General features: G+C 39.8%; 1 protein-coding gene across 1 annotated transcript in view; it reads left to right on the forward strand.

The window, feature by feature from the left end:
- The first annotated feature begins 5,084 nt into the window (after positions 1-5,084).
- RGMB (repulsive guidance molecule BMP co-receptor b) overlaps positions 5,085-15,927 on the forward strand; it is a 46,966-nt gene continuing 36,123 nt past the window's right edge. Inside the window, exons 1-2 of the mRNA XM_075271939.1 lie at positions 5,085-5,314; positions 6,369-6,418. Of these exons, the coding sequence (XP_075128040.1) occupies positions 6,417-6,418 (2 nt within the window). The 5' untranslated portion in view covers positions 5,085-5,314; positions 6,369-6,416. The remainder of the gene's footprint in view (positions 5,315-6,368; positions 6,419-15,927) is intronic.

The following is a 15,927-nucleotide window of genomic DNA, read 5'->3' on the forward strand; positions in this document are numbered from 1 at the left end:
CAAAATGTTTGATTTTTTTTTTAAGGGATTAAAACATTAAAAAAAATATATAAATTCAGTACTGCCAAGTATCTCACTAATCCACAGAATAGAGGCGACGTGTTATTTTAGCTGCACATTTAACACTGTAAAAACAAAGCTCATACGAAAGTTGTGCAAATACAGTTTTTCACAAATTTTACTCCGTTCTGAACTCTTTTCCAGCTTATTTCCTTGTAAACAATATTAAATGGTAACATTGCAAAGTACAGTTTGTCCCAGAAAAATGAAGCCCTCACATGGCTCTGTGAATGGAAAAATAAAAAAAAATTATGGCTTTTGGAAGGAACGGAGGAGTAAAAAACAAAAATCGATTAATGTTTGCAGCGAGAAGGGGTCAAGATTTCTATAGACATGGAGTGGACTTTTTTCTGCCCTCTTACCCTCTGGGTTCCTCTCAGCACCTTATAATGACCCAACAGTCCTCACAATTCTTTGTTTTACACAGCAGGGACCCGGCAGCCATATCTGTGATCTGAGACATTAGTTTCACTTTTACTTTTGTATGATCGGCGATGTTTGGTTGCCATGGCAACTAGCTTTCTGAAGGCTCTTATGTCTGCCACGGCTATCCTACCATTCTGCTATCATGTGGCAGGGCTCATGATAGTAGTATAGCTATTTTCCCGTAGATTACAATACTGTAGTAGTCTATAGTATAAGCAATTTAATATTAGCCAGCTTTGTGTTTGGACTTTTCAAGCCTATAGTATGGTATTATAGTATTATACTGGATTATTGTATTTCATTGCTACACCCAATGACATCAGCTCTATTCTATTCTTTATAGCCCCAAGGAGTGCTAAAAATGGGGGGGAAAAAAATCAATATAAAAATTAAGATCACCTCCTTATCCTAGAGGACATATAAAATAAAGAAATACATTAGATATCGCCATATCTGAAAATGAGTAGACTATTATAATAGAAGACTATAAAGAAGTAAAGACACAGCATGCAGTAAATATGGCAAGCCACAGCAAAAAAAAAAAAAACGCTGCAGAAAAGACTGGAAACGCGTCACGTTTTTTTCTTGCAGTATTTTTCATTGTGATCGCGCAGTTTTCCCCTGCAGAATTTCTGAACCTACTATACCCAAATGGAAAACACCAGATTAACATGCCACGATTTACAGATTTTTTTTATCGTCAGTGTGTTGTGGGATTAGCCACAATCCCATTCACTTTCCAGCTACTGTAAACATCTTCTGTATTTTGTTGGATGTCAACTATTTGCTTTGGGATTGTGAAGACGGTCTGACGGGGCTTCTGCATCTACAGTTATGCTCATATTTAATATAATTGCAATGTTTTGTTTCTTACAGTGACTAAATATAAAAATATTTATCCAAGTGGAAGTGAAAACCATAGAGGGAAAAAAAAATCTAAATGCCCAAATTGTCATTTTTGTCCAAAATGATATCAATAAAAACTACAACTTCCATACAAAAAAAAATCCTACACCGTTGTATACGCTAAAATATGAAAAATTTTAAGGGGATGAGAACGCACAGATTTTTTCCAAAAGTTTTATATTTATATTAAAACATTGAAAATTAATATAAATTTGGTATAACCATGACAGTACTGATCCAGAGAATATACATAGCATGTCATTTTTTTTGTTTGTTATGGGGAGGACCAGAGCCTCTGCAGCACTGTATGGAGGCTTCCAGCCCTCTCCCCGCTGCGCTCCCGAGTCCCTGTTTCCAGGTCTAGGGAGGCAGACCGGATCCTCCACAGCGTTGTGGTTGTCGATCTCCTCCTGAGCTGAACGGGTGATTTCCGGTTTAGGCCTAGCAGTGGACCGGAGCCTATTTAGGGAGAGCTCTGGCTCTGGACCGCCGCTGGCTATCTGTTGTACTTGTTAGTCCTGGTAGTAAATAACATGAATTTATGAAAAGTTGTTTATAACTATCGGTACGCTTTACACTATATCAGTAGATAATCTCTTAATATTTAATCAACTATTTCAACCAACAATTGGTTATAAAAAGGCAGAAAACATTCAGTGGGTTCATATGATGGCCATCTGTACTCTAGTGCAACTTAGCTTCTTTATGATGCAGCCTATTTTGGATTGAGGATAAATATGGTTATGGTGACATAACCCCTTTAAAGGCCTACAATTGGCTTATTTCTTGATCCCTATTGAGAGTAATATGCATGATGTTCCTATCATGCACATACAGTATATGGCGAAGTAAGGAGAAACTGCTATTATATGGATAGTCACACTATCCCCAGTATGGCCCATTTGGTCAGGGATATATTTATATTAATAATATTACTACCTGAAACATAAACCTAGTTTCCCCTATAAATAAACCAATCAACTGCAATGTAATGAATATGTATTTTGCAGTATGCTCTATTTCTTTTTACTCTCTTTTGTCTGTGTTAGTAAATACATGTATTCCCTGTAGGATAATAATTCTGGATCATCTTTTCTTAGAACTCTGCATTGTACTTTTCTGTTCTTAATTTTTTAAGAGTGACTCCAATTAAATAACAAATGTTCATAAATGGATAGTACAAGTGAACAGAACATTGTAATATATTTTATTAAAGGGGTCATGCCACTAAGAATATTTAGAGGATAAATGGCTGATTGGTGGGGTCTAACTGCAAAGTCCCCGAATGATCCTAAGAATGGGTAGTTGTAAGGGAATTGCTAGAGCAGCAATTGCCCAGTAGCTGTTGGTGAACCTTGGGGGGAGGGCACAATAGACAGTGAGCCCTAAGCTGAAACCCCCGCTGTCCCTTCCTGTTTGTCAGTCCTATCCTAAGTAATAGATGGCAAGTGGTCGACAGACCCTTCCTATATACAGTACAGACCAAAAGATTGGACACACCTTCTCATTCAAAGAGTTTTCTGTATTTTCATGACGATGAAAATTGTAGATTCACACTGAAGGCATCAAAACTATGAATTAACACATGTGGAATTATATGTTTAACAAAAAAGTGTGAAACAACTGAAAATATGTCTTATATTCTAGGTTCTTCAAAGTAGCCACCTTTTGCTTTGATTCCTGCTTTGCACACACTTGGCATTCTCTTGATGTGGCAACATAGAACACAGACAAGACAAACAACATAGGGAGGTCATCTAGCCAAGGGTCCAGTAACAGTTGAGCAATGCAGTACAGAATCTAAGTCCATTAGAATAGTCAAAGGGTAGAGGTCAAGAATAAGAATACAAGTAATAAACAGCAAGAGAAACGCCAGCAACACACGAGGCAATAGAAAGCACCAATGTGAATGCTAACCAAGAATAAATAGGGAGGAAAAACCTGCCCTGGACTTGATAGGAAGGTAGGCTGTCAATCACGCAGGTAAGTCTGACATTAACTATGAGGGTAAGTTCCACACAGAGTTTTTTGGTCAGGATTTTGAGGCCGTATCCGCCTTACCCTTTGGGTAAGTTCAGACGGGTTTTTTTGGACCAGAACCTGAAATGGAGGCCACCTCAGGTTCCAGTCCAAAAGACGGGTAGCCGCAACTGAATGCCGATGCACTGCACCGGAATCCAGTTGCGCACTCCGCTCCAGATTAGGTCCAATGAATAGGCCTAGTCTGGAGGGAGGGTGTGTCTTCAGGCCGAATCACGAGGCGAAACAGCCTGATGAATGAGCATCTCGCTTCTTTTTCCGGGAGCTGGCTTGTTCCTCCTGAGAGGCTCCCATTGATTTCAATGGGAGCTGTCTTATTGGTCAGGATTTTGAGGTGGATACGGTCTCAAAATCCTGACCGAAAAACTCTCTGTGAATCACAGCTGGACACCTCCTGTGCCGCAGCATTATTTTCCTCCCATTATGACTTCAGATTGACCACAGCCAGGCTGGACGCCTCGGTACTCCCATGCACTTCATCGGGAGAAGTGTCCCCCCCCCTTCGCAGGATCTGTGGGGGTCTCAATGGTCAGATCCCCACCAATCAGCTATTCATGGATAAAGAATACTTTTCATATAACAACCCTTCAATGGAGGTATCAACCTACAGAAGTCTACAGAAAGAGGAGGGGAGAGTAGCAGGCTGTAGGAAAATAACCTGATACTGCAGCTGCTAAGCACTGCTACACTTAACTCTTTTCACTCTATTATATCTTGTAAGATAATGATCTCCTACTGTACAAAATGAGACAATAAATCATTTACTAGCTGGAGACAGCCTCCTCCTCTCCTCATCCTTCTGTGTGGGAGGCTGGCTATGGATACAGGTGCTATAAGTATCAATGAAGGGAGGGAAGAGGAGAGCAACCAAGTGGAGAAGGAAACATATTTCTTTGATAAGATATATTACAAAGTTTTGTATATTAATGAAAAGCTTTTCATAAGTGAAGGTACGCTGTAAGAATACATTAACAACTGGGGGTTACCATTAACCTTCTCAAAGAGACATGTCCTTACAGTATGGCATTGGCAACACAGATTGCACATGTCAGAATATGTAGGAACATGCCCCCAAAGGGCACCCAGTTGTCAAAATTTTTTAGTAGGTTGTGAACAGAGTTATGGTACAAAGTACAGCTCTATGAAAAGAGGCAACATAATTGTATAATTGGGGGTGATGCATGGATTTACTAAAAATAGAAATGTTAGTAGAGGTGATGGGTCTGCTTTAAGCAATAACTAAACTCACAAATATGTTTTCCTTCCTAAAAATGATTCACAAGCTTTGTTTCTGTTATGCATATACAATGCACTTCCACCATATACTATTCATTCTTATATAATGTGCACAGGTTCACAGAACATTTACATCATATTAAGTTTTTTCTATCCATGTCATATATTACAGATGGTGTAACGTTTACTGCGACGGTCTTAAATACATGAAATACTAAGAGCTGAGGCTCTCGCACTGCTTTCTACGTGTAATCTGCTTTCAAAACAATAGTTGTAAATGTATTCTGCTTTCAAGCATGGTCCATCCTTTGTCTGTCTGGAAATGATACAGAGGGGTGAGTGTTACAGACATCACTGGCTTCTGTCTCTTTCTTTTTTGTGCCACCCATGCCATAATGCCACACCAGACAGTCTTTACTTCACGCTGTTAAGTGTCACAGTTTGCAGTGACAAGAACCTTCATTTTCCTCTTACAGCTGAGAAATAAAACACACACACAAAGAAGGGGAGAGCAAGGCAGGCAAAGCAGAGCAAGCACTTCCAAGTCCCAGATGAAGGCAGCAGCAACCTGACTTGTGTCTGCTATGTCTCAGCACCCCTCAACAGCTGGGCATCACACATAAAGCCCTCTTCTGTCCCCTGTTTGGTAAGTGCTTTGAATGCTCCGACTTTATTCTTTGCTTGTTTGTCCAGATGCAGATTATTATGATGGCTTAGGAGGTGGGAACACTTACATGTATTTATTCTTCTTTAGTCCATGCACCTGCCATTGCAAATAAATAAATGGGGAACATAGATGTACCCGTCATACAGTGAAGCTTTTCACTGTGCACTTATATATGACTGGAAATCTATTTGTTCATCTTGGCACATGGACATGCCAGGTAGGCTGTGTCCAAATACTGGACATAGAAATATCCTAGATACATATTGCCTAACTTGTCTATGTTATTACACCTTCCAAAAACTATCCGTACACTGGGACGAGCAATTAAGTATCATATATAGAGACTGATTCATATATTGGAACTATGTCTAGATAGAATAATTGACTTAGAAATGTCTCATGTATGGTTATAAAAATGTATGTTTTTTTCATTTATGCTTTTGTTATTTTTAATTTATACTAAAATTCAGAAAAATTCAGAAATAGATGAAACATAAAAGTAATTAAATATTCAATCAAAATTGTAACTTGAGTATATTATTTGACAAAAGGCATTGAGGTTGTGCCTGCTATGGTACTTTGCTATGGTACTGGGACAAGTAAAGATCACAAAGGCCAAAAAGCATCTGGTCCTTTTAGTAATGGACGTTACATTACTTCACCTTGAAAAGACATTATTGACTGAGTATTCTCACTGCAAAGCTTCCCTGAGTGCTTGGCTAATGGGGAGCTAAAAGTGTTTTAGGACTGGAGGCTGTGTGCAGTTTAGCAACTTACCTTAGGCAATAATAGGCTTAGAACACTTTGGATCTGAACTGAAGACGCAACATCCAAATCCTTAGCAAATTGCTATTATTGCCATTATTTATTAATGATCTGTCAAGCTCCCTGGCAGTGATCACTGGAAACCGGATGCTGGAGATGTTAGGTCTAATAATCTGCATGCTGGCCGAAGGAGCTTACAATCATATCAGCGTATAATAGCTTCAAAAAGTCAAAGCATCTCAATATTATCCCTAATATTGTTTTACAGTTTTAAGACTGAGATGACTCATTGAGTCACAGCATCCTACAGTATACCATGTAAGTATTGGCTTATGTTTGCTGTCTATCCACCTGTTACTATTGCTTGTCTGTTTAACCCTTTCATTGCACTCTTCCCTGCTCCATGTTGTATGTTCTCACATTCAGCGTCAACCCATGTTTATTGTTCCTTGTCTGGCTTTTCTTCACATATCTCCTCCCGCTTTGCTGGTCCTTACCTCCCCATTGTCTGTTTCTTGAGTCTCCTTCACCTCCACCCTGTTCCCCATGCCTCCCCCTACCCTTTCTATACTCTTTGTCTTCTCCACACTTTCTTTGTATCCAACTTTCCATTATATCTCCCTCCTTAAAATCAATTATATTGATTTTTTTTGTACTATAATAACCAGCAACATGTGAAAAGAAAACAGATTACACATTCCTCTGGAAAGATTTCTTAGGTCCTGTCGTATATATACAGTATACGTATATATATATATATATATATATATATATATATATGTATGGGATGACCTTCCTCTGAACAGGAGAAAGTCTTGGTGCTTCACACATGGCTTCCGGAAAAAAAAGAGAGAATTTATTCCCTTTAAAATCCATTAATGCATCTTGCATGTGTTTGAGCACATCCCAGCTGTATATCACTTCTGCTGTGTTCCCGACAGTCCCTAGGCAAAACTAAGGAAATGTGATGTGGCCACAAGATCATTGTTTTAACAATATCAGCCAAATGACACAGTCTAAAGATGTGTTGAACCAATAAAGGAAAATAGGAAAATATTAACATAGCTCGGGGGTCATAGAGGCTTACTGCTCGAACATGGCGAGAGTTAATCACTTAGTAGATTGTAAAATGATGGGCTTTTTTAATAACATGCCCAGAGTGTCACAAAGAGCGATAGTGTAATTGCATTGTAAAAACTGTGTAATCTTGAAGTATAGCTATGAAAATTAATATTTTGTAACAGGGCTATAAATGCATAATAATCATAAATATTCAGATGCAAGTACACTGAATTATTGCCAGACTTCCTTCTCCAGCTGCGCTCAAGCTGATTTGCTGCTTGTTACAGTTCCAGGTCTCATAACTCAACACTGCCCTCTGTTGTTTCTATATTGAACAAACATATATAGTTATCATAAAACTATATTGGGGCTTAGTTCACATTTCCGATCTTCAAATTGAAGAAAGAGCCAAAGTATAAAAATGTTACATGGAGACGAAAACTATCAATTAAAATAATATATTAGATTGTTTGTCAGGTCAAGACATCCAACCAAAGATACAGGCATGTCGCTATAATAGAATAATCTCATTTGGACATGTAGTTATACACCAGTCCACATGGAGATGTTACCCTTGGCACAATGTGGCCACAGTGAGCTATATTACAGCCTCATTTGGATATTCTCTAAAAGCTATGATAGTAGTCAATGACTAGTGACCAAATATAATGTTCGTCTTTATGGCCAAATTCAACCTCTATAACGTTTAGACCTTGTTCACATCTGCGTTAGGTATTCTGTTCAGGGAGTCTGCTTGGACCCCCCTCCCTTCCGAACGGAATACCAAATGCATTGACAAGCGGTGAGCTTATGAAAGCACACGGACCCCATAGACCAGGGGTAGGGAACGTACGGCTCTCCAGCTGTTGCAAAACTACAACTCCCGGCATGCATACTTGCTCTGCTGTTCTTGGAACTCCCATGGAAGTGAATGGAGCATGCTGGGAGTTGTAGTTTCACAGCAGCTGAGGAGCCGGAGGTTCCCTACCCCTGCTATAGACTATAATGGAGTCTGTGTGTTTACTGCGCGATGTCCACACGAATCGTGTGGAGAGAAAAGTACTCCAAGAACTACATTCCTCTCCGCATGATTCATGCCAATACCACACGGAAAACACACGGATTCCATTATAGTCTATGGGGTCTGTGGGCTTTCATTGATCACCGCTTTTTAATGTGTTCAGTATTCTGTGTCGGGGTCCCCAAGTGGACTCCCCAAACGGAATACCGAACACAGATGTGAACCAAGCCTTACAGGTTGTCCTTTTACAATTTCATTAATTTGTAATACATTAAATTGATACACTCTAGCGCTTTATTGTTAGAGTATAAACAGCCATATAAACCATAGAAACACAAGCGACCAAAATATTTACAATCAACAAATGTTTGGTTCTGCAAGTGAGAAGGCAAACAAAAAAACACACGCAGAGAGACAAATATCCCCCCCAAGATGTGGGATGTGCTTTGCTTCAGTAAGACCATAGAGAGAGTTAACAGATTTTGCAATGTGGAGATGGGTGTGGGGGAAGGGCATTGGCAATGTGTATTCAAGTGGCAGAGACCATTCATGTAGATTAGATGGCACTTCACACTTACTGATAACAAAACCCTCTAATCTGTCTTCACCACCACTTCATATGACTTGTGATTTATTGTAATGTATTATTTACAGAACATTTCCATATGAAGCAGCCTGTGCCTATACCTGAACTTGAAGCCTACAGAGAAATTTCCTAATAGTTTGCAGCAGACCAGTCTTGTGAGCCCCCTCCCCCTCCCATTACATACATGTTGTCACTACATTCCTCTCCCTTGGCTTCAACTAAAACTGTGAAGTAATTAGGTGAGGACAGGCGGCAGATAATAGGGACTAAGGAAGGGATAGCTGAGAGTGCCGAGTAAGCACCAGTGACAGGCTATGATGGTAGCCATATAACACTAGTACGGCTGATGCAAATGTGCAATTAAAGAAAATACCTCACAACTCATATGTAGTTGCGAAACTACCTAGTGATAGGACTTGGCGGCCACCTTGGATTTACAATATACAGACAGGGGAGCCATTACAAAGATGGGCATATATTTTATGGATGCACAGCGACCTAACCTGATATAAGTAGCAGACCCCATCAACATCAGTGCTTTGCAAAGCTGAACTGAGGCCCCATTCACATCTGCGTATGGGTTTTTGTTCGGGGAGTCAGCTTGGGACCCCCCCGAACGGAAACCTATACGCATTGAAAAGCAGTTACCTGGGAAACCCATGGACCCCATAGACTGTAATGATTTCCACTTGCAAGCAGCACTTTTCTCTCCACATGTTTTGTACAGAAACTGAACAGAAACCACATGGACCTCATTATAGTCTATGGGGTCCGTGTGGTTTCCTTAGGTAACTGCTTTTTAATCCATATAGGTTTCCATTCGGGGGTCCCGAAGCAGACTCTCCGAACAGAGACCCGAATGCAGATATGAACCAGGCCTGATAAACCACAAGTGCATCCTGTTGCAGGAGTCCAGCATGGCTGCAATTGCGCTACCATTCTGGTACTCTTCCCCCCATTCTGCTTAAAATATGAAACAGCATTTTTCTCTCTGCCAATTTTGGGAGGAAGCCCAGTAGACCCCATTACTGTCTATGAGGTTTTCCACGGGTAAAACACTTTTTTAAGCAGATAGGGTTTCCATTTTTCGAGTTCCCAAGCAGACCCAAAGAATAGAAATCTGAACATTACATAGAATTCACCTTTACTTAAAAAGTCCAAAAAATGATCATATTCACCAACCACAAAGTAACTATTAGGCATGAAAATATAAAAGCCATGAAATGACACTTAAGGTAAGGGCTTATTCACATGTCCGCATTTAACTCTAGATTAATATGTATAGTCACCAGTAGAGTAGCTCAGCCCCACAACATAAGGCTCTAAACCTGACGTTGCCTGACACCACTTCATCCCAACCTGGAAAAAAGGACCATGAAATGATTTATCTCTTCTTTTCCAGTCTTCTAGGGAACAGGTATTTCACATTTCCCCTGGTTTGCTAATCTTGAAGACCCTATGAAATCCTTCATATATTGAGGCTAGCCTAGACTTTAAAGGGGATCTCTGAGACTTACATATGTCATCAATATGTGAATGGTGGTGATTCGATAATTGGACCCAACTGATCAGCCAAGTGCCTCTTTCCTGTGGGTATAAAGTCATGTTCATCAGTCACATGACACAGTAGCAGCTCAGTCCCATTCAAGTGAATGGGCCTGAGCAGCAATACTAAGCACATACCCTACAATATTACTGCACTGTACTTGGTATTCAGTGAAGCAGCCTCTTCATTCAGCTGAACTCTGGGGGTCCCGAGTGTCAGATACCCACCAGCCACATATGGATGACCTAGACTAAGGACTGGTTATCAATATGTTTGTCCCAGAAAAACTGTTTAAGGCTAAGACCCCACATAGCTGGCCGCAGCAAAAAAAGCGTAACACATCACAGTTTTTCCTGCAGCAATTTTCCGTATTTATAATTGATATGTAATGATTTCCAAAACCGCAATGGTTTTGGAAATTGCAGTGAGTTTGCAGTGCTTATTTGTATGCTGTATGTGGATGGGATTCACTACAATCCCATCCACTATACAGTGACTGTAAAATGCCGTGTTTTTTCCCCGCAGACTTTCCCAGGGCGTTTACGACATGTGGGGTCCCAACTTTAATTTGTGCCACAAGATTAGAATCAGTGATACAAGTCCCTTGTAGTGCCTAAAAGTTATAAACAGATAATATAAGGTAATAATCAGACTATAATGTCCTTTTTATTAGAAAACCGTAAAGTCTATACTTTTATTTCAAGACTGTAAAGTCTTCATTATACAATATTTATAACGTATTTTACTACTGTGAGTATTCTGGGGCTTCCGAAGTCACATTCACTGAACACTGTCATATCACTCACCAAGGCGATGACAGCCAGATAATCTATTTTTAATTTATCATTTTTAGATACCAAACCTCCTGGCTATTATTCTTGCGCTCATGTCCATTATAAGGTTATTATAAGGTTATTACAGTGGGTTTATGAGGGATGACCTCTGCGCTTTAATAGTCTTGACTTAGCTATTAAATGGACATCAGAATATTGATATGAAATTCTGAACATTTGTCACAGAGCGCCTTTCAAAGCAGCAATAAAAGAGAAATTAAATGTTACTCTGCAGCATATTGGATTTTTACAAGTCAACCAAACATAATATAATATAACATAATTTATAATATAAAAATACAATAACATTGGGATTTTGTACTATATCAACACCACAAGAAAGACCGCAAGAGCTAACTGGCTGTTTGTAGACTAGAACAAGGTAAACTGGCATCTAACCAGTGTGCCATTTTTGTGTGGTAAGCTAACCACAGATAGTTCAGCCACCACATCTGTCAAAGAAGTAGATTTTGCAATAAATGGTCAACTTACAGCCACCTTGTGGTCATTGCTTCAGCCACATAAGATACCAGATCTGAATTGGGCCATTAACTGTTTCTTCTGTGCACCATAAAAAGTCTATAGTTGACCATACTGCCCAACGGCCATTGAGTCGACTTCCTTATACATATGCACACTTGGCTTGGTTGAATGGTGTACTGAATAGGAGATGGAGAGACAAAAAGGAAGTCCTACCACCCAATCCTGTTCTCCCTGGCATCTGCTGTTGGAGGAGAGTCTGGAGAACTCCATACACATTAGATGGTCCCAAAACTGGTGGGTTTGGCTATGGAATATCTATTGGGTATAGACTTCTTGACAATGGATGTATCCGGAAAGGACCACCTGATTTTAGTGAACTGACCCTGTAATGTCTATGGGCACCTGCCAACTATCCTCTAAGAGCAGATGTTGGGAGAAGAGAAGGATCAGGCTGTAGAATCTCAACATGCCTGGTCCTTTTGTTCTCAGGGAAATGAGCCTTCATTATAGTTGTCTGGAATTGACAACCTCCATTCACCCATTCAGTACATGTATATATTGGGGTTTTACTGATAGCCAGCCTCAGTTTATGGAGTTGTATCGCATAGAAAACTCTTTTGTGGATGAAGCCACCATAAATTCTGGCTATATGTTGCCCATGGAGTGGGGAGTACAAGACTGTTAGTGTTTTTCTGACCGTTAGAGTGTGTCCTAGAGGTAGAACCCATCTATGACTTCTATATACGCTAATAAACAATATGAACAGATGGTATTCTGAGAAGTAACCCCTTTAACCTGCCAAACTTGTTAAATTATAGCAAGTCTGTCAGCTCCTTTATGGCAAATAAATCAATAATGGTGAAAGGTAGGTGACTAAAACACATGATCCAACATATCTTTTAGGGATCATATAGATTTAACATTTCAAAGAAAAAGAATGTTGACTAGTTTTGGTTATATGTGCCCCAAGAGTGGTCCAAAATCAAGCAAGTGCTCTGGCTCTCCTTAGTAAACCCTACCCAATGCTGACCTCATGGTCTTGATGGCTCCACCATTTGGCTCATTTCATTGGTAACGGCACTGAAGTTTATATGGGACCAGAAAGGCATATCTGAACATGTGACTAAGCAGTTATGCCATGAAATTATCACTCTGCGCTCAGCTATCTCCGGCACTCCCAATAAATCAGTGGAGCGAGGGCACATACTTCGTATCTACCACTACATTCTCAACAGGAGTAAAACACCCCTGTTCTTGGTATCGGTAAGAGTCCCAACGGTTAGACCCCTCGATCAGCAATTTATTCCTTGTCCTAGGGATAAATAATTTTGATGGTATAGCCCCTTTATATCTCCTACCTGACACTATAAAAAGTTTAGTACTTGGCAGACTCTTGTGACCCCTAAGCAAGTGAATTGCTAGTAAGCAATCATGTATCCCCCTCTATAGTCAACATTTACAGCCAGGACATGTGTTAGGCCTGGTTCACATGTGCATTCGAGTTTTCGTTCAGGGAGTCTGCTTGGGGACCCCCCTGTACAGAAACCTATATGTATTAAAAAGCGGTTACCTTCAGGAAACCCGTATACACCATAGACTATAATGGGATTCGTGTGGTATCCGCTAGGTTTCCACACAAAACATGTGGATAGAAAAGTGCTGCTTGCTGGACTGTTCTCTCCGCATGTTTCGTGTGGAAACCAAGTGGAAAGCATCGGACCCCATTATAGTCTATGGGGTCTGCAGATTTCCCAGGTAACCACTTTTTAATCTGAGTAGGTTTCCGTTCGGTGGGTTCCCAAGCGAACTCCCCGAACGTAGATGCGAACAGGGCCTTAGCCTCATTCTTAAAAAGTGTTTCCTATGTGATTCAATCCCATTAATATCCACTGACCACACACATTAGATGACTGCAGATCCTGGTGGGTGTAGCAGTAGTTGTCGCTGAGGGGACCCCAAAGGTACTTCTTCTACATAAAATATAAAACTAGTCTAAATTGCACTAGGTTCAAATTACACCTTTGATCCTTGTTAAATATTATAGCATATGTAAAACAAATTATACAATTATAATATATACAGATTAGAGATGAGCGAGTACTCAGTAGAAAAATATTCCTTCAGCACAAGAGGTCTATAGTAAAACTTGACTTTTATTGGAAAAATATAAAAAATAGGTACCAGACATAGGAAAAAAAATGTAGAAAAACTTACATGGTCAATTCCAAGTATGCATGTATGGTTGAAGACAGAAAAGCCCAGACATGGCTTGTCTGTCTTCAACCATACATGCATATGTGAGCTGTGGACTGTGTTTTTTCTTGTGCATATGAGCGAGTACTGTTCGGATCAGCCGATCCGAACAGCACGCTCCATAGAAATGAATGGATGCACCTGGTACTTCCGCTTTGACGGCGGCCGGCCGCTTAACCCCCTGCGTGCCGGCTACGTCCATTCATTTCTATGCAAGCGTGCTGTTCGGATTGGCTGATCCGAACAGTACTCGCTCATCTCTAATACAGATGTATAATATGAAGATTATGGGCCTCAATATTAAATCTGTCACCGGTTCCCCATCTACCATACCATTTTAATGCTGGTGCTTCTTAAGTGACTTCGGCCTCCCTTAGACACCAGGGCCCAAATACACAAACATTTTACTCACTATAATATGTGTCTAACGTTAGAATTCATGTTTGCCTCAAGACAGACAAAACTAATATAAAAGCTGCAGAACATTGTGATTGCAAGCGTTCATGGCTAACAGGCTGCAGCTTTATTTTTTGCTTTCAAGCGAACATATTTTCCCTGGTTAGTAAACATGCATTTGGCAAAGTGAATATTAGTCTGTACTTGAACACATTAAAAGGAAAAGGACGCATTGTAGGTGGCAGTTGTCAACACATTCCTCCGGCAGCCCTGAATGGGGACTATTATAAGAGGTCTGGCCAGAAGAAAAAAGTGAGCACATAGCTGAGTTTACATGGTTTACTAGTGGCTTCCTCTTGGATGCAGGATAGCATGGAGAAGCATTACTCTGAGATAGCTGGAATATGCCAGAAATGTGTCAGTGTAAAATTAGATGAAGGACCACCCATAAATATTGGTGTTCACACTCCTCCACCACCACCACCCCCGGGCACTACAGAAACAAGTGGCCGCCCAACATTTCCTGTGTCTTATGTAATTCTGCCTCTTACCCTAATGTTTACAAGAACATCCAGAACGTAATACAATTTGGTATATTAATACAGTATAAAATATCTGCTTTCATCTAAAGGGGTCATTTGGAGCACAGCGTAGCCATATATTTTCCGGCTTCCTAATGTCAACTCACTTCATTTCCATTCACCAGCTCCAATTTTAGGGACAGCAGCTGCAGGGGGCTGGTTCATGTGGATCATACAAATAGACAACTGAGTGTCACCACTCCCCTTGACAACAGGGTCTTCTGACACTCACTATAGGTGTAGAATATACCACTAAATGCTGAATAAATTGGTAACGGTTCTGTTTGGACTCTCACTAATGCTGGATGCAAATGGCACAGCGTGCAGCGCTTTTTCCAGAAAGATGATAGACACCATGTCCAGAGGGGACTATAGACAAATGTAACTCCTATGATGGAACAAAAAACAATAAGTGATTAGTGCAGAAGTGACCGGAGTCTCCGGACTGATAGAGCCGATGTTCATCCATCAATAATGTCCATGAATCATTATATCTGAGTAATGGGATGGAGGACAGTGCCCAGTGCCCCTGTACCTCATGGATGTCTCACCCTAAAACCTCTATCACAAGTTTAATATGGAGATATTTTCCCTCTTATATTATATCCAGTTCCTGGATAATACAAATCTGCAGGCTCATAGATCCTTATACTGCTGTTCATTTTTATTCATTATATATTTTTATCATCAGTGTCATATATTATATTATAAAGTATACCATGATTATCAAAACCATATATTATAACGTGTATTATGATTAGTGCTGTATATGATAATGTATAATATCATCAGTACTGTATGTTATGTGTATTAATATACTATCAGTGTTGTATATTATAATATACATTATATCAGTGCTGCGCTGTATATTTTAATATATATTATCATCAGCGCTGTATATTATAATGTATATTAATATATTTTACGACCAGTGCTGAATATTATAATGTATATTATTATTAGTGCTGTGCTGTATTGTGTATTGGTCAACAGATCTGTATATACAGTACAATGTATCCTATTATCAGAGCTGTATATTACAATGTATACAATATCAGTGCTGCAT

The sequence above is a fragment of the Leptodactylus fuscus genome, chromosome 1 (genome assembly GCF_031893055.1).
Source record: "Leptodactylus fuscus isolate aLepFus1 chromosome 1, aLepFus1.hap2, whole genome shotgun sequence".
Taxonomy (NCBI): Eukaryota; Metazoa; Chordata; class Amphibia; order Anura; family Leptodactylidae; genus Leptodactylus; species Leptodactylus fuscus.